Below are 26,032 nucleotides of genomic sequence, written 5' to 3'. Positions count from 1 at the left end.
TCGCTCCCCGCCCCCCTGCCAGCGGAAGCGCCCGCGGAGCACAATGCAGCACTGAGGCAGCGCCGCGGCGGTGCAGGCTGCAGCTCCTGGGGCCCGCTGCAGCACCGGCCTGGGCTGGGAGGGGGTGGGGGGCGGCGACGGCAGCGGGCGGGCTGGGAGCTTCGGGAGCTGGACGCAGCGGAGGAGCATGAGAAGCTGAGCGCCCGGGCACGGCGGGCTGACAGCAGCATCATGCAGGCAGCGGCGGCGGCACCCGTGCCCTTCTTGCTGCTCTGCGCCCTGGGGACCTGCCCCCTGGCACGCTGCGGCCGGCCAGGTAAGTTCACCCACCCAGTGCGGCTTGGAGACTACTCTTTTCGGGGTGTCTGTGGAGACCCTGGGCGCATTGGAAAGGGACATCTCTAGTTCCCAAGTGCGCGGGGGAGATTTATTTGGGGGGGGGGGAGGAGGCTGAGAGGCAGCCAAAATTCAGGTGTGGGGGTTCGCGGGTGCATCTGAAGCCTGGAGTCAGAGGCCTGCGCCCCACGCGGGGGAAAGGGTGCCCTGTGTTGTGGGCCCCGATGGTGGATGCTCTCGGATGAGCTGGTCCAGGGCTCTCCAGCTGGTGTGTCTTCATGTCCTTTCCAGATGGGGTCCGGGAGGGAGGAGGCGGCGGGATTTTCATGGGGGGGGGGGAAGATGGGAACGCAGGATGGAGGAGAGTGTGATTCAGGATCCTTATTTTTGCTTTTCTCTTCTGTCTCTGCCCCCCCCCCCCCCTGCACACACACACACTTTCCTGCTTGGAAGGAGACGCCTCGCTGACAGAGCTGGAGAGAGGGAATGAAAACCGCTTCCTGGGGCGCCAGAGCGTCGTGCCACTGCGCCTCATCTACCGCTCGGGCGGCGAAGACGAAACTCGGCACGACGTGCTCAACACGCGGGTGCGGGGCGACCCCGGCGGCCGGCAGGTGAGAGGCCGGGGCGGGGAGGGGTCCTCGGCGCAGCCCGGCTGTCAGCGACCTCACATTTGCTGCGTTGCCCTGGAGACGAGGTGTAGTCGGTGAGAAGAGCATAGACGCTCCCTGTGCAAAAAAATAGAAGGAAAAGAGAGGTGGGGATGGGTGAGGGGGAGACCAAAACCCCTAGAGCACAGGCCCAAGGTCCAAGGTCCTTCTTGTCCTCACAAGAAGTTGGTGCAGGAAGCCTCCAGCCTCATTCTAACCTTAAAGAAAGGGAGGGGAAAGGAAGAGCCTCTCACCTTAGTAGCATACATTGGGGAGGAGATTGTTATTTAGGAAGAGTCTGCATCACCATCACCGTTGTTGTTTGAATCCTGATAGAGAAAACTTTGCAACTCAAGATTCATTCTGTAAGGAAAGAAAAAAAAGAGGGAGCGATGGGGGGGGGGGGGAGATGATTATATTCCAAAGAAACTCAGACCTGTAAAATCAAAATCAACTTTAAAATTCTCTGCTCACTTAGATCTGTGGACACCAGAGTTGTACCTACAAGAGTGACAATCCCCCCCCCCCCCACACACACACTTCATCCTTGGTCCTCTTGGTGTAATCAGGGCTGTTTTGTTTACTAAGCATGTATAAATGGTGTCTTCCAAAGCTAGTTTATTATTGTACCTGGAGTTAGATCAATAAAATATATCCATAGATATGCTTGAACGTTATGTTGAACTTATTGGTTAGTAAATATTTTTGGAGCCATATATTTATAGGCATTAACCTGCCAGTCCACCTACCTGAGAATGATATGAAGTTCATGTAGCTGAAAATTTTTATAAAATTTGCTGAAGTAAAGAAACATTGAACATGTATGCATGCATAAACATATTCACCAATCCAGATATACCGGAATGATGTGATAGTTGCACTGATTTACATGAGGAAGATCTATAAAAATAGAAAAATAAACTGTAATTTAGCCAAATACATGGTTTCCTTAAAAATTGCGCATGTAAGGTAGAAATTAAAGCTACTGTAATGGCCCTCAAAGTTAGGTATTGTAGTAGCCAACCTCATACTCTGAGTTTTGAATGAAGGACTCTATCATTTGAGTTATGTTTGGTGATGACCTATTTGCCTTTTGCATTTGACTTATTCCCATGGAGAAACACAATTTTCTTATCTTATTTTCAAGTTAATTAGAATTATTTCTATGAAGGAATATTCTCAGACCAATTTGCAATCTTTGATTGTAAAAAAATTTCAAACACTCACAAAACTAGACAAAATAATGCAGGGAACTCTAAGCTTCAGCAGTAACTCATGGTCAGTTTTGCTTTGTCTATACATATTTTTTTCCTTCCTGTATTATTTTTAAGCAAATTATATAATTTCAATCATAATAAATGTTAGTAATACACCTCTGAAAGGTAAAGATTCCTTAAAAATGTAAACCTGATATTATATTTAAAAAGGTAAGAATTATTTAATACTATTGAATAACCAATGTTTTCAGAAAAGTTTTGTTGTCATCTATTTGTGTATCTATGCATCTGTCTTTATGTTTATGTATCTAGCCGTCTTGGATCTGAGCAACTTGTAATTCCTACATAGTACACAATTGGGATGAAAAACTCTGGCTGTTCTACAAATAGGTATCATTTAGGTAAACATCATGAGTAGATCATTAATTCAAGTCAGAACTGGAAGTAATGTTGTTTAGGAAGAGTCTGCATCACCATTGTTTGAAAGCTGATAGAGAAAACTTTGCAACTCAAGATTTACTCTGGAAGGAAAAAAACGAGGGGGAGGGTGGGGAGAGATGACTATATACTCCAAAGAAAAACTGTAAAATCAAAATCAACTTTGAAATTCTCTGCTCACTTAATTGTGCCCCCCAACACCCACATGCTTCATCCTTGGTCCTCTTGGAGTAATTAGGGCTGTTTTGTTTACTGAGCATGTATAAATTGTGTCTTCCAAAGCTATGTTGTCATTAAAGTAATAACTATTCCACTGCCTGGCACATAATAAGGAACAGTTAGTGTATCTCTGTATGCATCACCTGAGAAGTCATTGCAGTTCACCATGCTCTGTAAATCATTGACAAGTGGAACTGAATCTGGCAGTTCAAATTGTAAAAACCTATCGACCAGAAACCTAAATCCCCTATAGTTAGGAAACTAAATTTCCATGTCCTTTTGGCATTTCTGATTTACTGACAGCTGTCAGGACCTGAAAACATATGTTGATTTTATATGATCTTTGGTATTTTTGTGGTAATTAAATAGATAATACCTGGGGTATCTTTAAGATATTTTTAGCAACTCATTTTGTATTTCAGAAATAAAATCAGGATGATTTTATTTTGTGAGCTCACAAAGCATATATGTGTATATATATATTCATTTGTTGATTATTTATTTATTTTGGTCATGGGGCTTGAATTCTGGGCCTGGGTGCTGTCTCTCAGCTCTTCAGCTCAAAGTGAGCACTCTAAAACTTGAGCCACAGCACTACTTCCGGTTTTCCAATAGTTTATTTTCCAATGGTTTATGGACATTCCTGTCCCAGCTGACTTTGAACCAAGATCCTCAAATCTCAGCCTCCTTAGTACCCTGGCATTGATTCATTTATTTGAAGGTATTTATTTACTGGGGCAAGTGCTTTGTAGCAATTTTTATGAAATGCCCTAAGGGTTTAGAGATAAAAGACAATTCTAACCTTTAAACTGTTCTCAGGAAAGTGGGAAGATGAATCAGTGAACAAGCAATTAGTTTTTACCCTAAGGTATGATTTGCTGGAGGTGATTACAGACAGTAGTCTGTTGAAGAGCAGCAGACTAGGTAGGTTCATTTGGGTGGGTGCTGTGTGATCTTTGCAGAATGAGTTAGGAATTGGCCCTATTAAGAGAAGGAAATATGTGTATCTAATTGCAGGCCAGCCAAGTACATAGACAAGTAGAAGTCCAGATAGTCCAGATTTGCCTATGTTAATTGCAAAGAGTTAAGGGCAACAAGAGGAAAGTGGGATATAGAAGCTGCACATCGTCCTAACTTACTCAAGAGTTTGATTTGTCCAGAAGGCGATCCAAGGATTTCAGTAAGGAGAATTAACTGGCCTAATTAACTGGTCCTAATTGATAGAAATGAATAATTTTAACTTCAGTGAGCAAATAGTGATTTGTTTCATTTTGTTCACTGGTAAATGTCACGTGTATCATTATTAAATTATTTAAGAACTTAATTCCTAAATATACTGAAAATGTTGTCGATGAGTAATATTTATAAAGCACTTAGAACAATGCTGGGCATATAGTAAGTAGCCTAAAAGCCTGTTAAATAACATTAACTCCCTCAGGCTGCTCCAGTACTATTTAGAAATTTTATTACATCATTGGAATGAAAACTGGTAGCCTAAATGCTTGAGTTTAACACATTCTAAGCCAAGTTACAAATTACTCAAATTTCCCTAACTAAGTAGAATTGAATAGTTCCAGAGAGAGGAGCCCTTATACGTCATTTATCTTAATTCAGGAATTGTTTCTCATCTGGTAGGATCTAGCAGTTGACCTAGAGTAAGGTCATCAGCCTTGTATTACTTAATGACCCCTAACACTCATCAGAACTATGACTGTATAAATATCCTACTTTTATTTTTAATGCGTTCTTTTTCTGTTTTCATCCTTAAATGGGAACATAAAGCTATTTTAGAATAAATTTCATTTGGTTCTATTTAAATGGTAACTATGTTGGTGGGAAATAGTGACTTTGTTGGGTCTATATAATAAAAAGTTTCTTTAGTGCATTGTTTAGTTATTTCAATGCTTAAGTTTTACTCCAAGTAGGATGATCAGCCATATAGAAAGCTTAGTGAGCCATAAAGTCTTGGAAGTGGTAGAATATTTATTCTTCACTATGTGTAACTGTACTCTACTCAAGGTTGTCTACTTAGTTAGAAATAATTTTAGGGTTGGAAAATAGCACTAGAATATTCAAAATATTTTATCTTTTTCCTCCTGTCTTGATATTATTAATCCTGGATGAATTGCATGTTTACAGGAAGAAGGATAAAACTTACTTTTTTAAACTGACAATGCATTGGGTAAGATTGCTGAGTCTTACTGATGTTTAGATACTGGTAATTTGTGTTATTTTTGATTAGAATAAGCATCTAAATGGTCATAATGAGATGATGATGATGATGATGATTTTTTATTTTACTAACCAAGCATTAAAGATAGGTTATTTGGTAGCTTATTTTATTGTGTGGTCACTTCATGAATTTTTAATAATGTTTTTCACTCAGTGATTTTATTTCTCTATCATTAGCAGAATTTCTTTTTTTTGTTGTTAGAAGCCTTTGATGTCAAGAGTAGATAGGTTACTTTTCTCTATTTCATCCCCTGGAAAGTTGCAGCTTCTTAATAGTCATAGTCATGTGTCAGTGACATGGATGTACAATTTCTTGTAGTTTTGATAACCAGTAATGAGTGGGAACGATGCAAGATGGCAATGAGATGACATGCAGAGTTTCCTGTAATTTTTCTGTGAATATCTTTGTACATGTGTTTTAAGTGTGGATGAGCTGTGCTTAAAATTGTGCTGTTTCATTTGGGAGTACTGAGTCAGCTTGACAGTAAATTGTCTGCAGTGCAGCTTTCCTTGGCAGAAATGGGCTCCTAGGAATTACAACTTTGGAGGTATTTTGCAGGATAGCACACACATCATCTTTTAATACAATGGGCATTTGTTTAAATAGCTTAATATAGATAAAGTTTTACTCCCAAGCACAACTTTGTCAACTGCACTGACCAGGAAGGGAACATTTCCCAGCACTTTCTTGTTCACCTATCAGCCCTCTTTTACAGTTGAATAGTTTCAAGAGAGTAAAAAATTTAAAAATTATAACATTTACCTTTATTTAAATTTTTATATCTAAGTGTAACCACAGAGTCTGAGACAGAAGAGACCTTTGAAGTAACCTAATCTAACTCAGGAATTCCTTATGGTATTCTAAAAGATCTCAATTTTTATGTATTGTCACTGCCTCATATCTCTAGCTTTCTAGACGGTCAGATTTTTTTATTCTTTCTTTTTCAGCCTGTCTTTTAATTAGACTGATTTGGGAGAGATTGCCTTTATTTCTTCCACTTGTGAACTCAGGATGTTGAGACTGTGATAGTACATACAATTTGATATTCAGAATCAAATACTGCAAGAGTTGTTGCTATTTGACAATCTGGCTCTACAGATTTCTGTGAATCCCCCAGTGTGTTTTTAATGCATGTAAAAGATGCTGTGGATCCTTGGTAGGCGTAAGTGGCAGTCAAGGTTATACATAGTCTGGTATTATTAATTTAGGGCAGCCTGGAGAAGGAGCAAGGCAGACACAGCTGGCTGAAGAGGGACCTAGTATCATCAGAATGTGAACAAAAGAAGGTTTTGAATCAAGCAGGAAGGGAAGGTGACTTGGCTCACACAAATCAGAAGTCCAATCCCGGTAGAGAGGGTAACTAGAACTCCTCAGCCTCTGCAGCCATTTTATCAGTTTTCTATTGCTGTCATCATATGTCAGCACAACTTGGAGGCTTAAGACAACACAGACTCGTTGTTTTAGCAGTTTCCCGGGAAGAGAAGTCTGACAGGACTCTCACAGAGCTTCAAAATCAAGGAGTCAGCAGGACCATGCTCTTTTTAGGATCTCAGAAGGGCATTTGCAGTTCTTTCTTAAAGTCATTCATTGAAGTCCCAGCCTTTCCCACCATCTTGAAAGCTAGTTACTTGCTAACCATTTCTGTTTGTCACGGTTTCTGACAAGCTGGGAAAGGCTATATTCTTTTTTTTTAATTTAATTTTATTGTCAAGGTGTTGTACAGAGGGATTACAGTTACATACATAATGAGTACATTTCTTGTCAAACATTGTTACTACCTGTCTCATTTTTCTCCTACTTCCTCTCCCCTCAACTCCCCCTTTCCCCAAGTTGTAAAGTTCATTTCTAAGTGTCTTGTGAGAATCACTGTTGCATTAAAACTATGCTCTTTTAAGGACTTTGTGGTTAGAGAAGGCCCTCCTGGCTAATCCAGCTAACTCTCCCATCTCAAGGTTTTGCTTTAATTAGCTCTGAAAATTCCCCTTTGCCAAATAAAGTACCATATCAAAGTTTTTTTAAAAACATAACTAGACCTAATAAATTGATTAATCCAGTATTCTCCTGGCTTCACTAGACAGAAACCTTGAAAGAGTCTGAGAAATTTTCTACATTTTTATCTGCGCCATCTAAGGTTTAGTGGTTGTTTCTGCTGTTGATCTAAGTTTTAGGATTTTTGTTTGTCTTATTTTTATTTTATTTATTTTTAAGAGAGTATCTCATTTTGTAGCTTTGGCTAACCTGGAATTCATTATTCTCCTTCCTCAGCCTCCTCAATGCTGGAATTATAGACAATGTTCTACCATGTCTCAGACCTGGTTTTTAAAAGAAAACGTGTTTAGTCAAACTTTCTCTTATAGTCCCTGTGATTGTCCTCAACTTCCCTTGAAGTGTTTAATTCTAAGGAAAGAACAAATCCTGTCTTCTCTTTACTCTCCACCTCAAATCCCTCTTACCTTCCTTCTAGTCTATCCCTTCCCTTCCTTCTTCTCCCCTCCCTCTCCCTCTTCATCCTCCCTTTTTCCCTTTTTCTTCTCCCTTGCTCCTTAATTTCTCCTACTTATTTCTTCCTCTTGTTTTTCTTCCCTTTCACATTTCTTAGTTGGTTGTTTTAAAGGTGTGCAGGCTCATGGGACAGCACTTTAAGGGCCCACTCTTCTCTTCTTTATGCAGTTTAGACTCTGGACCTGAGCTTCTTCCAGGTCATGAGATGAAGCCCAATCAGCTTATACTTTTTTCTTTTTTTTGCTGGACCAGGGGCTTGAACTCAGGGCATGGGTGCTTTCCCTGAGCTGCTTTGGCTCAAGGCTAGCACTGTAAAACTTGAGCCACAGTGCCACTTCCAGTTTTTTCTGTTTATGTGGTGCTGAGGAATCGAACCCAGGACCTTATGTATGCAAGGCAAGCACTCTACCACTGAGTCACCGTCCCAGCCCCATGCTTTTTTGATTCTCTAAAAAAAAAATCACAATTTGTTTAACGTGAGAAGTAGACACATTTTGAATGACATATGGTCTTTGTTAAATGAATGTATATTGAATGACTGAAGATTGCAAACTGTATGTTTTGAAATTTGCAATTGTTTTTATAATTTTGTGTCAATCTTTGCTATTGATCTTAAGTTATTTTCAAGGTAAATTTGGTATTTTTTGGCACTAGTTATGAATACTTTAGTGTGTGCTCCAGAAAAACATTAGTTGAATTTAGTAAGAACAATGGAATTGTTTTTAAGGTACCATTTCAAATTTATCATTTTGCTGAACAGTATTTCTTAGGAAGGATTTTTAAAAATTGATTTTGATAAAAACTTCATCACTGAAGATGATGAAAGTTTTGATTCTAGACTGAAAGTTTATTCTCATATTTTATGAATCTGTAGATTGTTTAGTTAGAAATAGAAGAACATTGCTTTCTTTTTAAGTTATTTAAGTTGGAAATATACTGATTGGTAAGAATATAGGGAAAATTCAAATTGTATCCATCGCTGTCACCAAAGGTGGAGTTATTCTTGGCTTGGTAGGTGACTAGAAATTCTGTATAGAAATTCTTGTTGCCTTTCAGCATGCAACATGGTAAAAACATTGAAGAGTACTGGAGCTGAGATATTAAGAATTATTGCTTAATTTAATTTCCTTAAGATAAGTTTAGCATGATGTTCTTATAGTTCTTAATGATCTTGTATAGACAATGTTGTCTCAGAGTTAATGACAGAAAGTACTCTTAATTTGTAATTTAACTAAATTAATAAGTAATTTTACTTAAGATCATTAATGAATTAATCAATTAATGAATTAATTATTCTGATTATGGATTCTCAAAGTCTGTAGGATGATTGGGGTATTTTACTTTAATTGCACAGAAAAACGTAGAACAAAAGCATAGATCCTAATTTTTATTTTCACATCTTCCCAGAGTTAAGTGCAGACAGAACAAGACTCAAGTAGCAAAAGTCGACTGAAGGAAATTGTCCCATGCCATTGCCTGTAGGGGGCTCTGTTCCATTGTGAGGCTCTCTCATTAGTTGTTATACAAGGTTTCCTCTACCTCATTATTTCTTTTCTCTCTACTGTATCTCCTTTCCTCCACTCTCAGTAAAACGGCCACTCTCTTGTAGTCTCTTTCCATTTGCATTTTCCTGTGAACATAGCTTCTCGTTTCCTATGACCTTTGGTTTATTTTGTCTTTTCCCCAAACTCTACTTCTGTCAAGTGTCCCTTTTTCTATTAGCAACTAAAGTAAAAACAAGTCTCTGGAAGGTTATTTACATTCAGTGTTAAGAACCATCCCTGTTGCAAAGTGCTGGACTTAACTTATTTTTGGATTTTGAAAATGGGCTATAGTCCCACCAGCTTACCATTTTATTGTTTACCTTTATATTGTATTTTGTGTGGGTTTTGTTTTCTCTGCTTTTTCTTTGATTGTCCTTCAGTTGTCCCCATTCATTGTCTTCCTTGGACAGGTATTTATGCGGCCATTCTGTTTTTACTGCTAGAATAATCTTCCTAACCTTGTTTTCCTAGTTCACATTGTCCACAATGACCTGGATTTCACCTCTATGTACTCATTTGCTGAGTATGTCATTTCTTCCCTGGTGAACATTGCTACATAATACACATTCCCTGCCCCTTGGCTACAGGATTCCTAATCAGAGTAAAGAAACGACAAGGCACTGTTATAGCTATACAAATAGTGATTCAGCATAAAATTGTTCATGCTCGTGTATGTTGGGGAAAGGACTCAGAGCACTGGTAACTGTCTACATGAGATAGACTCTGATCTTGGGTTCAGAGTTGGCCATTTATGAATGTGAATGAACCATTATCATTCACAAAACCATGTTGTTTACTGTTGTTTAGTACTAGACCTGGTCCCCAGTGAGTGCTCAGTAAATATTTATGAATGCGTTTTAATTATCTGTCTCAAGAACTTAGAGAAAACATTCTATGAGTACTTAGGTTACTAATTTTATTATATTTGAGATATTTTCCACAGTTGTAACATTTTTTTCCAGCAGAATGGAATGGGGTTAAAAGGAAGATGAGCATCCTTCTGCATATATGCCTAATCTCTCTTCCCTTCTTTCCTTCTTCCTTTTTCCCTCCCCCATATTCTGTGGGCCTAACAGCACTATCCCATAGGCATTATGCCTTGGTTTTCTTGCGGGCCCTGCACAGTAAGGAAAACTAAGTTGTCCTTCTTGCTTTGAATCCCATGCAGTGCTTATTAGAAAAGGCAAAGCCATAGTGATGAGAGGAGAGAATGCCAGAGAAAGTGGCAGGATCTTGGGCCAGTTTTAACACAGTGACATTTCAACCCAGAAAGCTGCTTTGCTGTCTCCTTGGCCTCTTTAATCACTTTAACAAAATCATTCATGTCAGTCTGTAGCCCCATCTCGTCTAAGAAAAATAAATCTGAGCTCTCAAACCTTTGTTCATGATTTTATTCACCACATTTTGTCATTTGCTGCCTGGAGCAACATTTTCTTTAAGACAGTGATGTACATCATTTGAATTTATATGACATACTCAACTGAGGTTCTCCCTTAATATTTACTCTTTAGGGTGGATTCTGGCTACTTGGGAGGCTGAGAATGAAACAATAGAGGTTTGAGGCCGGCCAAGGCAGAAAAAGTTTGCAAGACTCAAAAAAGACCAGCAAAAAACAGGGCTGTAGGCATAGCTCAAGTGGTAGGGCTAGCAAGTTCAAGGCCATAACTTCAAAACAAACAAACACACAAAAAACCTTTAATTTTTCAAAGATGTTTTTATATTAAGGACATTTAATTTTTTTCCTGTAGCTTAGTCCCATATACTTATGACAAATAATTTTCCTTTGACTTTTTAACTTTTTATAATTTTTACTTTAAAATATTATTTTAAGCTGAAATAGTTACCAATTATATGCAATCCATTGTGTTTTCTTTTTGTTTTCTGGGGGATAGAGTCTTGCCTAGGGTCTTGTTTTGTAGACATAGGGTCTCACAGTTCAGAGGGCCTTGCTTCTACCTCCTGCCTCCGAAATAAGTATTGAGATTACAGGGGTTACCACCATGCCTCGCCTAATACACTTAAGTATTAATTAATGATGTGAGTTCATATAGTATTCCATAATTTTCTTTTACTTCTCAGGAGGATATATATGGTACTCCAGGAAATTTTTGTGCTTCTAAGATTGTGTACATGCTACTTTAAATTTGAAGGCCCCTCTAGAGAATAATCATTTTAGTAAAAGTAATTTCAAGCATGTATATAACTGTGACTGAAGAATATGGAAGTAGGGTTAAAGTCAGAAGTGAAAGGGACATTTTTGGTGGGGAGGTGCTTGTGTTGAAAGATTAAATTTAAGTAATTGTCCCAGAGAAATAAAAGTTTCAGTTTTTATGACTTCCAGTGACTCATATAACCTTAGACCAAAAAAACCCCATATTTTGCTTACATATAGTTTAACAGATTTGTTGAGATAATTTACATATAACCTATTTAAAATATCTAAAAACAAAAGCTTTTAAGGGCAACCATCACCACCATTAAATCGAAAACATTTATACCATTTCAGAAAGAAATCCTCCAAACCTTCTTATGTTCAGACTCCCAAAATGACCATGAATGTATGTTCTGTGTTTATAGACTTGCACATCCTACATATAAATGGAATAATATACTATCCGAGCATTTGTATTTCAATTCTTATCTACATTGTTGTTTGTATACCTCATTCCTTTTTATTTCCAAATCATGTTCTACTACTTCACACATTTATCCTGAAGAAAAACTTAATTGTTTCATTTCTTTAGCTGTGAATATTTGTGTAAAAGTTTTTGTGTGGACATGAGGAAGCATGCCACAGACCAAAAGGCATGTAATGAAACAATACTTATCCTGTTACATGCAATGATACACTTTTTATTCTACTCTGTTCTCTCTTTTTCTAAAAACTCCAAGTCATTGTGCCCTTAAGTTATTTCAGAGCCTTTATTCTTCCATGAAAGCCAAAATTAGATTGCATTTGAAATAGAGTTATGTCAACAACACTGATTTTTAACATAGATTTAAATTTTTTCCTTTTAGGGACTAAACCTAGGGACTTGAGCATGTTAGGCCAGCCCTGCATCACTGGACCATTTCCTTCTAAGTTCTTAAAACTTTTCAAAACCTTTTTAAAGTAGCAATTTTATTGAGATACAGTTCGCATACCATAAAAGTAATCCTTTTAAAAAGTGCAAGTCAGTGTTTTTAATATACCTTTTAATAAAACTTGCTTTCGTTCTCAATGTATAGCTTTTCCTCTTTAGTTTGGCTTGTCCACGTTTTACTGTTGAGTGATGTGGTACTCCTACAAACCAGCTGTGATCTATACTTCCTCTTGTCAGCTTCTTCTTAACATGACTGTAGGTTCAGTGTTGGATGTAGCATTCAACTCAGTGCAAGAACTTGTATTTTCTTGCAGCCCATTACCATATTAAATAAATATTTTAACACTTAATCAATCTGCCATGTGTTCCTGAATTTCTAACAGTTTTCAACAAACACTTTCCAAAAGCTGTTATTCCAAAGTTAATTGTGTATGGTATTTCTCTTAAGAAATATTAGGTTAGAAAAAGCCCTTATGCTTTTATTTTAGCATCATATGTTCATTGTAGAAAGTGTTCAGGAAGAAAAAGGCTCTAAGTGTTAATATTACTGTTGCTGTTTGCTGGCAATAGGGCGAGTCTTGTGTATGTATATGGTATTCATGGAACATCTCATCCCATCATTCACATTGGGTGAATTTCAGTTTTTGCATTTCACTAGATGAGAGAAACAGCTACACTCTTCTCTGTCCCTTCTGACCTTTGTGCAGCCAGGTATTTTGGTTCTGTTTGAGCTATTAATCATGCCTTTTTATAGCTCCTGTTCTCTGCAGGAGAATCTCTAGAACTAGAGAGTCTTGATTCTTTTTCTTTGTATCATTCTGTCTTTGAATAATGAGGGAACCTAGGAGATTGGGAAATACTTAATACATTTTGATTCTTGTTTCTTTTCTTATAAAGTTTAAACTTACCAGATCTGGAATTAAATGTTTTTCATTGATACTTTGGTATTTCAAGTTAGAGGTCAGTAACTGTTTTGGTCAACACTAATGTAATGTGTGTGTGCATGCATGTTCATTCACGTGTACATGTATGTGTTAGAAATACTTCCTGTGATTCACCAAACTCACCAACAAATGTTGGTTTAATAGAACTAACTCAGGAGCACAAGTCAGAAGTTTTTAAGGATAAATAGAAGGCATATGCTGATAAGGATTATACTCTGGAGGATAATAACTTACAATACTTATAACTACTAAAGGAACCAACAAAGAAATCAATGTGAAAACAGTCTTGATTGTATTGTAGTTATGAGATTTCTTTTTTATTAGCTACTTACAATTTGAAAGATATCGAATCTTCATATTACTATCAAATAATAGTTGTCAGATTTGGTGTGAATTTGTAATTGACAAAAACATTGTACTAGAAAAGGTTCTAAGCATAGGGGAAACTGAGGTAGCTATCTGGTACCATAATGAGAGCAGTTAGTAATAGCTAGTGTAGCACAAAATCACAGACCTCAATAGAGAGTAACAGACAATCTGTAGTCTGGAAGTATCACCAGATGCAAAACTAATCCTGACATTCTCTTCATACATTGTGGGACTTTGGCTGTTCATATTGCAGAATAATATACTAATATTGATGGAGCTAGGGCATTGCGTCTGCAGTCATTCTTTAATTCAGTCTTCACAGCAATCCTCAGATGTTGGTACTCTTGTCTCCACTTAATAAGAACAGAGAACTTCCCCACTGTCATTCAGTTTAGGAAGAAATAGAGCTAGGATTTAAACATAAGAAATCTGGCTACAGATTCTGGTTTTAACCACTATGCTATTTGTGTTTTTATAAATAATTCTCCACAGTTTTAAAACAGAAGGCAAACTTTTTTTGGACCCAACAGTTTTAATAAAAGCTATGTTATATCACTACTTTGTACAACAGAAACATGTCTTCCTTGGTAATAAAAAGCTGTAGGCAGGGACCTTTTCTTCCTCAGAGCTCCATGTGGCTCCCAGGGAAGTCCTTTGCACACAGTAGGTGTTCAGGGTTGGTAGTTGCAATGGAGATGGTAGAGAAGTCCAGGAAGGCTAGAGAAGGCCAGAGAGAATGAATTGGTGGTGTTTGCTGAGTGTGCTGTCTGGGGAACATTTGAATCAGAATCCCTTGCCAGGAGACAACTTCCCAGAGACCCAGGAGGGGATGTACAGAGGGACAACCTATACAATTTTCAGAAAGGAATACATTTCTTTAGGGGATCATTTAATACATTAAGTGAAAACTGACCTCCATGGTACCTTTAAGGTATCAGAACAACAAGAAGTAAAACACTGTCATAAAATATGGAAAGAATGACTCTGCTTGGCCTTTTTCCCTTGAAAGAGAACCAAGATGTCTTATAGGAAGCCTCTTAACCCAGCAGGTTATATATAAGAAGTCTTCATTAAACTGCTCCAATTTGCTCCCAGTAGAGACAAGTACTGGAGAATTTACTTTATTCATCTTTGTATCCAAACACAATAGTCTAGAGATCTAGGTCAGATATAGGACAGATGAAACAGTATCCAAGTCCTTGCCTATATGTAGTGTTCTTATGGTAGAACATTCTTAGCTAATGGCTTTAGAGCTCCACCATCTTGCCCTAATGAAGCTATTGCTCCTTATGATTTGTTCTTTTGGTTTGTGACACTATGGGAGCAAAATTCCATCAACCTTTGACATGAAATTCTTTCTGTTATGAGCTGAGTTCATGTCAGTGAAGAAAAGAATGGAGTGAATGTCAGTTTGTTTTTTTTTATATTCAGACATGAAGTCATAATTCTAATTAAAACTCTCCAAAATTATGGTTTTTATTCCCTTTTTGAAGATATATTTCAAGTATAAGGGGGAGTGTGCATGTGATTCTTATTTTATATCACATCTCAGGTCTAGAAGACTCTTCATAAGGATCCCTCTCTTTTCCTCATTTAGAGCAGTAGTTATTCCTTCTATTTTTAGGTTGTTAAACTAATTAGACTACAGAATTTGATTGTTTCAAATAGTAATTATTTTCCAGGTTACAATTAGCTTCAAGCTTTTCCTGCTATATGTATGACATACAAGCTTTATTGGATGTACATTTGAATGATGTGGCTTGATTTGTGTTTTTCTCTATCTCTTAGAATGTTCTACTTTGAGGTATTGTTTAGAATCAATGTAAGAAAGATTAATCCCTTTCCAGGAGGTGCTAATAGTGAGTTGCTTCAATAAACAATAAAAATACAAGTAAAATTAATTTTTCTTTATAAAAGAGAATAATTTCACTATTTTGCTACACTTTGGATGTTTTCCTTGTTTGAAAAATTAGCTTCATTTATTCTTTTTAGATGTTTTTGAAGGCAACCCAGGAAAAGATTCCATTCTAGATATGTATAATAGAGTATATTTAACAACTTTCTTTATATTTTCTTTCAAGCATGCATCATGGACAGATTCTTTCATTTGTTCTGTAGCCTACAGGCCAACTAACCTAAAATAAATTTAAAAATTTAGGAGTCAATATAAGTCATATTTCTTGCTATACTGTACCCCATGGGTACTATGAAAGGTTCCATGGGATAGAGATCTCAGAAATAGCTGGAAATCTGATTTCACACACACACACACACACACACACACACACTCTCACACTCACACACACACACATACACACATAAAATACACATTCCTCTATTGATTATTCTAAGTAAGATGACTTCTCACCAATCATAATTATGACTACTTAGGGGAAAAAAGATGGATATATTATTGTGGTTTTTGTCCATGGACGTCTCTAATTTTGTGTCACAGTAAAGAAAATTTTTAGAGGTTACTCTCAACTTACAGATGCAAATTTCTTGACATTAGAGGCAACTGCTCTTTTTTCTTCATTTAGAATATTTCCCCTTTAATATTTAATTTAGGCTATTTCTTGATTATGTTCTTAGAAAACAATTTGGATAATTGAGTTTTGTTAAAGAAGAAGTCTGGCCCTTCTCAAATTTATTATATGTACATGTGTGAGCAAAAAGTTCTCTGGAATGATGTGGCTTATTCTTTAGCTCTAGGAGAGCAAAGATGTTTTCACTCCATGTGAATTTGTTCTTCAGAGGAAATTGAATTCATATGTGCCAGCTATTTACTATGAAATTTGTTCAGTGATATTTCTGAATTTTCTTTCCTCAAGTATTTGGATTTGGGCCTTTAGTGGAAATGAGCCTTAACTCCCATATAATCCTGATATCTGTAAGCAATATGAAATCAAGCAAACAAAAAATCATTGATATAATAGGGCTAGGTGAAATAAGTCTGGATGTGAAAACTTAATCATTTTTCATTTTCTTCTTTGGATTTAGCCTATTTTTGATGTTGCCTCCAGGACATCCAGGACAGCATGTGGCCTAGCTGGTAGAGACAGATACTATTTCCAAGTCTGCCTTTAAAATGATTTGATTTAGTGCTAAAGTAACTAGTAATTCACTTTAGAGAGTGATAACTCACTCACTCATTTTCCTCCTCTGCTCTTTTACCTTCCTTTATTTAGCTTTAACTTCTTACATTATTCTCTGCAATGAGCTTTTATATACTCTGCATTGTAAACAAAAGATTTAAAGTGTTTTTCTCACAGCATACCGTAATTGTGACTATTTTCAGTTCACATATGGTAACAACAGAATGAAATCGAGAAAGTCTTCCAAACTCCACTCTAAATCAAATATCAAGCCAATTGTGGGGCTGGAAAGAGTTCTCCTCTCATTTCTCCTAGTCATTTCTGGACTTCAGAAAGGTATCAGTTTCCCAAGGTTGCTTCATCTGAGGGGTATTGTCTACTGACATTTGTTGCATCCAAATGTCAGGATTCTTTCCACTCAGATTTAATTACAGCTCAGTATACCTGTACATTGTATTATTCTTAGGCTACTAAGTAACAGAGGTCTGCTTTGACTTTCAGGATTATATGAGTAAGCATTTTCTTGTTCAGGTCTTAAATTGAAGGTCTAGTAATGGGCAGTTAATGGCCAAGATGATGGAGAGACTGATTTATCAGAAGATAGCTAAAGCATAAATAGGTAATGAGGCTGCCTGACTTCCTGAATGGAGATGAGAAAATAGGATGTAGTGCCAGTGTTGGCACAGTCTCTTTGCCTCTTGCTCACTGGAGCAGAAGCCACTGGAGAGAAGGGACCGTGGCAGCAAGGAAATCACAGAGTCAAGGGCTCTCCGTGCCCTCACAGCTGGAAACTCAGCAGAATAAATGAAAGGAATGCCTCTCAAAACTGATGTTACTTAAGGAACGCCGAGTTTTGTTGTGTGTATGGCTTCACTTAAGGTTCCTGTGTACTGAGAGCTACATTATTTGATCTTTGTTCTTGACTACTGTATCTCAAACAATGGTCATAGATTGTGTTCATACCAACTGCAAAACAATTCACATTAAGTAAAGTCAGGAGCAAGAATTGAAGTTTGAGAGGAAAGTAAGTTCCACTAGATGAACTTTCCCCAGGAACTGGCCACATTTTAGTTTCATAGGGGTAGCACTTTAAGAAATACCATGGATAAGAAATGTATGCATTATCCTGCCCATATAATTGTAACGGCTGTACAGTATGTTCACAAATAAAATAAAATAAAATAAAGAAATACCATGGGATGGAATGAGTAGAGACGAAGAGTGAAAACCATGTCAGGTAAAAAGAAGTCCTGAAAGTCATCTGTGTTTTACATGGGCCCCACATAAACCATGGTATAATGATTAGGAGTCACTAGACTGACATGATGATGTAATTTCCCCAGCTTAAAAATAGTAAACAAAGCCAATAACAGCTACCTTTTTTTTTTTGTCAGTTGTGGGGCTTCTTTGTAAGCCTCTTTGTGCTCACAGATAGAACTCTACCACTTGAGCCACAATGTCACTCCCAGTTTTCTGGTTATTAATTGGAGGTAAGAGTCTCATGGACTTTGCTTCTAGGGCTAGCTTCAAACCACTATCCTTAGATCTCAGCCTGAGTAGTTAGGATTACAGACGTGAGTCATCAGCATCCAACTAACAGCTTCCATTTTGATTCTTTCATATTTCCTGTATTAGAAGCAGAAAATGTTTTTCTTTTTCTATTTCTCCCTACTTGAATCCTGCTGTACTAAAAAGACTCCTTGCTAAAATAATACTGTGAGATGGACTGGACATGTGGCTCAAATAACTATCTAGCAAGTGCAAGGCCCTGAGTTCAAACCTCAGTGCCCCCAAGAACAAACAAATCTAAAAAACTAAATAAAGCAAAAAAAATCTAATCTTTTGCTCTTCTTCCATTCATTTTTAATTTTTATAGTATATTGAGAGTGTAATGTGTGGCAGAAATGTTTTTGGAAACATCAATTCTAACTTAATCTCAGAAGGCTACAAGTTGAACTCTCTGTCTCTCTCTCTCTCTCTCTTCCAGCTTTATTATGCCTCTTCCCTCCTTTTTTTGTTTAAAAAAAACACTTTTTTTTAATCTGGTTGAACTCAACCACAAAATGCAGGTAGGAAATTCTCAAAAGAACATAAATTTTGGTCTGAGAATGTTGCTTAGTGGTAGAGTGCCTGCCTAGCGTGCATGAAGCCCTGGTTTCGATCCCTCAATACCACATACACAGAATAAACAAGAAGTGGCCCTGTTGCTCAAGTGGTATAGTGCTAGCCTTGAGCAAAAAGAAGCTCAGGGAGTGCCCATGCTCTTATTTGAAGCCCCAGAATCAGCAAGCAAACAAACAAAAAGAACATAAATCTTTACTTGCAAGAATGTTTGGGAATTCAGTAAGAATTCATCACTTTTCCAAGTTAAACAGTTTTGTCAGGAATAGTTAAGGAAAGAAGCAGGAGCTATGTATGACTTATTGTGAGATATTTTCACATCGGTACTCTATTGCTTTTAAGATGAAGAGTCCATTTCTTAGTTTGGTTAGAATGATAATTTTTTTTAATCTGTAGCCACACCTCAGAACCACATTGATGACTCTTTGAAATGTATTATGCCTAGGATCTACTCCATACCAAATGAATCAGAATCTTGGGGCCAAGATATTAGTGGTTTTTAAAAAAATTTTTCCAAGCAAGTTTAGTATGCAGCTACAATCAAAAACCACTGGTTTGGAAGTTCTTTAATATCTGTAGTTCCAGTCTGATCTTCTATAGTAGATGACTCACATTGTGTCAGTAATCTAAGATTTATTTTAATTTCCTGCTTCTATGGAGATATCCCTTGCTTTTGTGCTTCTGTTGGTTGTTATGTGAGAGCAACAACCCATCCCTCTCTAACGCTACAGAGCTGCTATTGTATCTTGCATAAATATCTATTAAGGAATTTATATGTATTTTGTTGAAATTATTTAGTAGTTTTCTTTCTTTCTTTCTTTCTTTTTTTTTTTTTACCAATCCTGGGTCTTGAACTTAGGGCCTCTGTGTTGTCTCTGAGTATTTTTTGTTCTAGGCTAGCACTCTGCCACTAGAGCCACAACTGCACTTCTGGGTTTTTGCTGGTGAATTGGGGATTATTAAAATAATCTCAGGGATTTTTCCTGCCTGGGCTAGCTTTGAATTGAAGTAATCAAATCTCAGCTTCCTGAGTAGCTAGGATTACAGGCATGAGCTACAGATACCTGCCTTACTTGTAGATTCCCTTTTAGACTTTGAATGTCCTGTATAGTGACCAGGTCTAACTCATCTTTGTATCTCTAGCGTCTGGTGTGATCAGAACTCCATAAAGACTGCATAACCTGTAACCTATTTGCTATAATAAATTCACAAAGTACATATTACTATCTTTGCTTTTTCAGAGACATCAAACAACATGCCCCAGTTTATTCCACTTTTAAATGGAAGACCCAGAATTCAAACCCAGTTAGATCTTTAAAGTTTATTCTTTAAAGACTGCTTTTGTTTTGTTTCATTTTGTTTTAAATGACCTGCTTCCATGCACTGTTCTGGTTTTGGTAATAATCATGTAGATAGTTGGATTTAAAGAACAGTTTGGTGTACTGGGGAATCAATGGTAAAGCACACAGGGTTCAATCACTGATACTGAAGGAAAAAAAGAAAATGCTTTAAAGGACCATTTGGCTAAGGAAATGTGTTAATTAGATGTAATATATGACAGAGTGTATGAAAACAATGGATGTGATTGAGTTAGCCAGACAGAAAAGATATTTAACATACTCATAAACATATGGATAAAATCCATTAATATTCTTATATGTGTCATGCTAATTTATATATTAGGAAGACCCCTTGGACACAATCCATTCTTAACAAATGCTATTATAATATAGTTCTTCACAAGATTAGTCTTGGATTGTACACAGCTAACTCATTGCAGAAAACCAATCATACAACTATGATCATAACGATATCTAGAATGAGAACTAGTAATTTTAGCAGATCCAAATTCTTTTTTTTTTTTTGGGTCCGGTCATGGGGCCTGAATTCTGGGCCTGGGCGCTGTCCCTCAGCTCTTCAGTTCAAGGCTAGCACTCTACCACTTGAGCCACAGTGCTACTTCCAGCTTTTTTCTTTTTTCTTATGTGGTGTTGAGGAATAGAAGCCAGGGCCTCAGGCATGCAAAGCAAGTGCTCTACCACTGAGCCACCTTCCCAGCCCCTCCAAATTCTTTTTAAAGCTCATTTGCTGAAAGTTTACTTAAGGCAATCATAGTCATAGTGATTTTATTTCCTGATGCAGAAATAAGGAATTATGCATATAAGTAATCCTTGCTATACGTACTTTTAAAAGCTAACTGAAGGTATTAAACATTTAGAAATGTTTGTATCCTCTTTCCTCTTTTTTTTTTTTTTTTGCCTGTCCTGAGGCTTGAACTCAGGACTTGGGCACTGTCCCTGAGCCTCTTTGTGCTCAAGGCTAGGGCTCTAACACTTGAGCTAGAGTGCCACTGATTATCATGGAGACTTTTCTGCCTGGGCTGGGCTTCAAGCCTCCATCCTCAAATCTCAACCTCCTGAGTATCTAGGATTACAGGCGTGAGCCACTGATGTCCAGTATTTGTATTCTTTTAAACATTAAGTTGAAGCAACCAAATGGCAATCAAACTGCAAAGTATTTAGAAACAGAGAGGCTAAAGATTCTGTTAAAACACTTAACACTTAAAAGAACATTTCTTTTTAATAATGTGAATTACTTTTACAGTGTTCATTTTGTGTGATATCATTTGATTGGTAATATTTTCACTTTAGGTTGGATTTAATTTTGAACTCAACCTACCATTTCTCCTTGGTCAAAATTCTGATTGGACTATGAATGCTTTGGTATTCCTTTTTTCCTTGCAAAAAAGAAAACAACTTTTCAATGAAGCAATCTTAAAAAGTGCAGTCATGTTTTCTTTCTGGAATAGGTAGGTGGCCCTGGATCACTGGCTCTGGGAGATATGAGGAAAAAAAGGGCTGGTTGCCAGGAAGCTAAATGTATGAAATTTCAGCTATTGCCATGAATAATAAACAAGTCTCAATCTGGGGATTAGATCAGGTTCTTTTGGTCCTAAGATTCTATGATTCATTTTTGAAATTAGAAATTAAAATTAACTTTACGTAATTATATTGATTTATTAGGAGCTTTTGCCATCTGGATAGCTACTTTATTTTATTTTACATTTTTTGCAGTTTTCCCCCTTGAGTCTTTTGTTTCACAGCTTCTATAAACGTGAGCCATACTTTACCACAGCTTTGTCATTTTTTTCTTAAAAAATGATTTCCATTTATATTTTTAACTATAATTTTACTTTGTAAGATTGTAATCAAATTGGTATTATAATAGTTTTTTTTTTGTGTGTGTGTGTGTGTGTGAGATGAGGTAGCATTGACTTTTCTCATGAAAATAGAGTTCTAATGATTGTTTCTCATGTTTTGATGTTCCTTTTCATATCTTTAAAAAATGCAGTTTAGAAAGCTGGGCACCAGTGGCTCACGCCTGTAATCCTAGCTACTCAGGAAGCTGAGATCTGAGAATCATGCTTCAAAGCCAGCCCAGGCAGCAAAGTCCCTAAGACTCTTATCTCCAGTTACCTACCAGAAAACTGGAAGTGGTGCTGTGGCTCAAGTGGTAGAGCACTTGCCTTGAGCTGAAGAGCTCAGGGACAGCACCCAGGCCCCATGACCGACAAGAAAAAAGAAAAAGGAAAGGTAGTTTAGCACATTCTTATGGTTCTAAAGATGTTCCTTTTATTATAATTACTCACTGGACTGAGTAAACCCTGCAAGCACATCAAGCCACAGAATGAGAGTGAAGAGTGGAAATACAATGTAAAGTCTTGCTGTGAGGCAAAATGCCTACATTGAAACCCACTTTGTGACCTGGGAGATGACTTTTATCCACACCTCAGTTTTTTTTTTAAATCAATAAAGATGCGATATCATATCATATGAGCTCAAGAGAATTTTCTCAGTATTTTGTGATGCTCAGCTATTTAGTAGTTGTAAAGATTAAAAATTGGGTTGAGGATATAACTTAGTGATGGAGTGTTTGCATTGCATTTGCCAGGTTCTGGGTTCGATTCCTAACACCCTGAAAAGAAGGATAAAAAACCTCCCCCCACACACAAATTATTACTGCATAAAGTTCATTTTATAATATATATGTAACTCTAATTCTTTTTTCTCAAACATTTTCTTTCCATTTCAAGTCTCTTTTTCCTTTAAAATGTTGAAGGTTAACTTCCTAAGAACCACCTTGACTCTCATTAATAGCATTGTGTAATAAGCTGAACTATTAATGCTGTAAGAATTCAGTATAATTCTATTTAATTTATTATTTCTCCAAGATAATCAAAAGAAGCACCACGTTTCTTCTCTTTGACCTATTTAAAAACTGGCCAAATGGAGGTGGTACTTAATATTAGAAGATGGCACAGTCTAAAATGAAATCTTGATTATTTTAGTAATTGCTACTGCAAGGTTGATTGATTGGTGCTAGGGTTTGATAAAATTTGAGTGTGGAAAATTTTTCCATTAAAAATTCTTACTTATATATAAGGCGACATGTTCATATATTGTGGGGACAGTGTGTGGGCATCTTGTAGAGCCATTGTTCTGCCAAACACAGACCTTTTCTAGAAATTAATATTGTGCCCTAGATATCACTTCCTTGAAGAGATCTTCTAGGACCCAGAAACCCTCATTATTACTCTTGGTACTTGGTTATTCTCGACAGCATAAACCTGTTTTTATTAAATCTGAGATCTGTGTATTTGTTTTTTAAGTTTTTTTAAGCATCTAATCATTCGCTTTCTGCCTCCCTCTATTAGTTCTACTAGACTAGAAACAGTCCTTTTCATCACCTTGTCACTAATACCTAGTATTTCCCAGAACTTGATAGACTCTTAAATGTTTGCTGAATGAGCCAATTGGTATACAGTCGAAAGAAGCCTGCCTTACATTAAGATTATATAAATATACACTTGTACCTATAGCTATTAATAATGCAAGCTTCTTTTGTTTTACTACAAGCTGTCAACATATTTTCTTTTTAAGCGTATGGGTCACTCTTTGAAAAATGATTGTTTTATAAAACAAGACCCAGATGTAAAATGGAGCTTCAGGAAATAGAAAATATAACAATTAGACTAAATTCGCTTGTGGTAAGATGGCTGAAACTGGAGAACATTACATGAAGTGAAATAGCCTGAGAGAGGCAGACAAATATTCTGTATTTCTCATATGTGGAAGCTACAAAAACATTGATCTTAAGGTTGAGGAGAACAGACTAATAATTACTGGAGGCTTGGGATGGGAAAAAGAGCTGGCTAGAAGAAGATTGTATATAGGTGTCAAAATATAGTTAAATAGGAGGGATAAGTTTAGCTCATAACAACCTGTAATAGATTTTAAGAAGAACTAGAAGACAGGAACTCAAGGGCTCTAAAGCATTATGAAATGGTAAGAAAATGGACATGTTAATTATCTTGATTTGATCTGCACATATTTTATAAATGTTTTGAAATATGTCATTATGCCCATAAGTATGTATAATAATCATAATAATTAAAAAATAAAAAATAATTAGAATTAATGTATATAGTAAACACCCTGCCAGAAAAAGAATGTTAGTATTACCCTGATCCAAATTGTAATTATATGATGCCAAGGTAAACATCATATGGTCTCTGCCCCAGTTATCACAGATTTACAATGCTAATTTCTCTAAGTCAGAAGAGACTGAGATAAAAGCTGTAATAGTCTTATGTGCTTAGGAAGAATAGAGGCAGGAGAGGTTCATTTTAATTGAGACATCAATTCTGGTAAGTAGGGCTTTTCCTTGGCTGTTTCAAAAGAGAGCTTTAGCAAGTTGGGAAGCTCGAAGAGCTTTTAGGCAGAAAGAGCATTATCTATTGATACTGCACTAACAGCAAGCCTGAAGGAAAGACTGCATTTCAATAAGCAGGTGATTTATAGCTGTTTCATGGTTTGTCTGTGCATCCAGGTAGTTGATATAACAACCCTCAAATGAACCAGTCAGGAAATACTAACGGAATATCTGATGCTGATCAGTACTAAATCCCTAGTAGGATCTTGACCTGTGGTAAGAAGAGGCTGGAAAAGCATAGGATGACTTCAAGGAAGAGAAGTGTCATGCATTTATTTATGTCCCCTGAAAATTCATGTGTTGAAGCTATGACTCCCAATGTGATTGTATTGGAAATAAGATCTTTAAAGATGTGATTAAGATTAAATGAATCTATTAGCATGGGATTCTTATTCCAATAGGATTGAAGTCTTTATAGAAGTAAGAAGTGACCAGGGGCAAGGCCATGTGAGGACATGGTGAGGAGACCACAATTTACATGCCCAACATACTTAAAGACATACTTAAAATCCTGGTTGGGGCTTGAATTCAGGGCCTGGGCACTGTTCCTAAGCTTTTTTGCTCAAGGTTAACACTACCACTTGAGCCACAGCTCCAGTTCTGGCTTTTTATTTATTTATTTATTATTTTTTTATTTTTTATCCCCCCCTTTCCCCCCCTCCCTCCCGGCTTTTTTTTATTGTGAAAATACTGTACAGAGGGGTTACAATTACATTGGCAAGATAATGAGTACATTTCTTATCAAGCATTGTAGCCTCCTCCTTTGTTTCCCCTTCCCATCCCTTCCCATCCTCCCCCTGCACCCCCACAGTTCTGGCTTTTTGGTAGTTAATTGGAGACAAGAGTCTCATGGACTTTCCTGCCCAGGCTGCTGTGAAGTGTGATCCTTAGATCTAAGCCTCCTGAGTAGCTAGAATTACAGAAGTGAATCACTGGCGCCCACCATCCAAGACTTTAAAAGAACAGTCCTTTCTTGCCTAGAAGTTTTAGTATTGTAAATTAAGCTTTTCTCTTTACCTAATACCATCCTTTCCTGCATGTGAAATCCCAGGGATAGTTGAGGTGCCCTTAATGCTTCACAGAAATCCTGTATGTCCTTTCCTGGAATATTCTAGTTCACAGGGAGCAGCAGCACTGTTCTAATGTTTGTTTAAGAAATTTGTTATTACAGAAACACATAGCCATTCCAGTAGTTCACAATCCTACTGTTAGTATTGTGAGAGGCAATGAAACTGTCAGCTTTTCAGTTAGTTTATATGATCAGTTGATATATCAATGATAATTTTAATTTTAAAATTGTATCTTTTTTAGAGTCCCTTGTGTTTTTCTATGGGGCTTTATATGATGGCATGAGAATCTGCAATTATTTTTTTAAAATTTAATTTAATTTTATTTGTGAACATACTGTACAGAGGGGTTACAATTACATGGGCAGGATAATGCGTACATTTCTTACCAAGAATTGCAGCCTCCTCCTTTGTTTACCCTTCACATCCCTTCCCAGCCTCC

At 37.1% G+C, this 26,032-nt stretch overlaps 1 protein-coding gene across 3 annotated transcripts in view; it reads left to right on the top strand.

The window, feature by feature from the left end:
• Nucleotides 1-26,032, top strand: part of Adam22 (ADAM metallopeptidase domain 22) — a 175,720-nt gene continuing 149,688 nt past the window's right edge. For all 3 annotated transcript variants that reach the window (XM_013026069.1, XM_013026068.1, XM_013026067.1), the window contains exons 1-2: nt 1-316; nt 790-950. In XM_013026069.1, the coding sequence (XP_012881523.1) occupies nt 232-316; nt 790-950 (246 nt within the window). In that variant the 5' untranslated portion in view covers nt 1-231. The remainder of the gene's footprint in view (nt 317-789; nt 951-26,032) is intronic.

The sequence above is a fragment of the Dipodomys ordii genome, unplaced genomic scaffold, assembly GCF_000151885.1.
Source record: "Dipodomys ordii isolate 6190 unplaced genomic scaffold, Dord_2.0 Scaffold90, whole genome shotgun sequence".
Classification (NCBI taxonomy): Eukaryota; Metazoa; Chordata; class Mammalia; order Rodentia; family Heteromyidae; genus Dipodomys; species Dipodomys ordii.
This window is presented reverse-complemented; position numbering and strand designations above follow the sequence as displayed.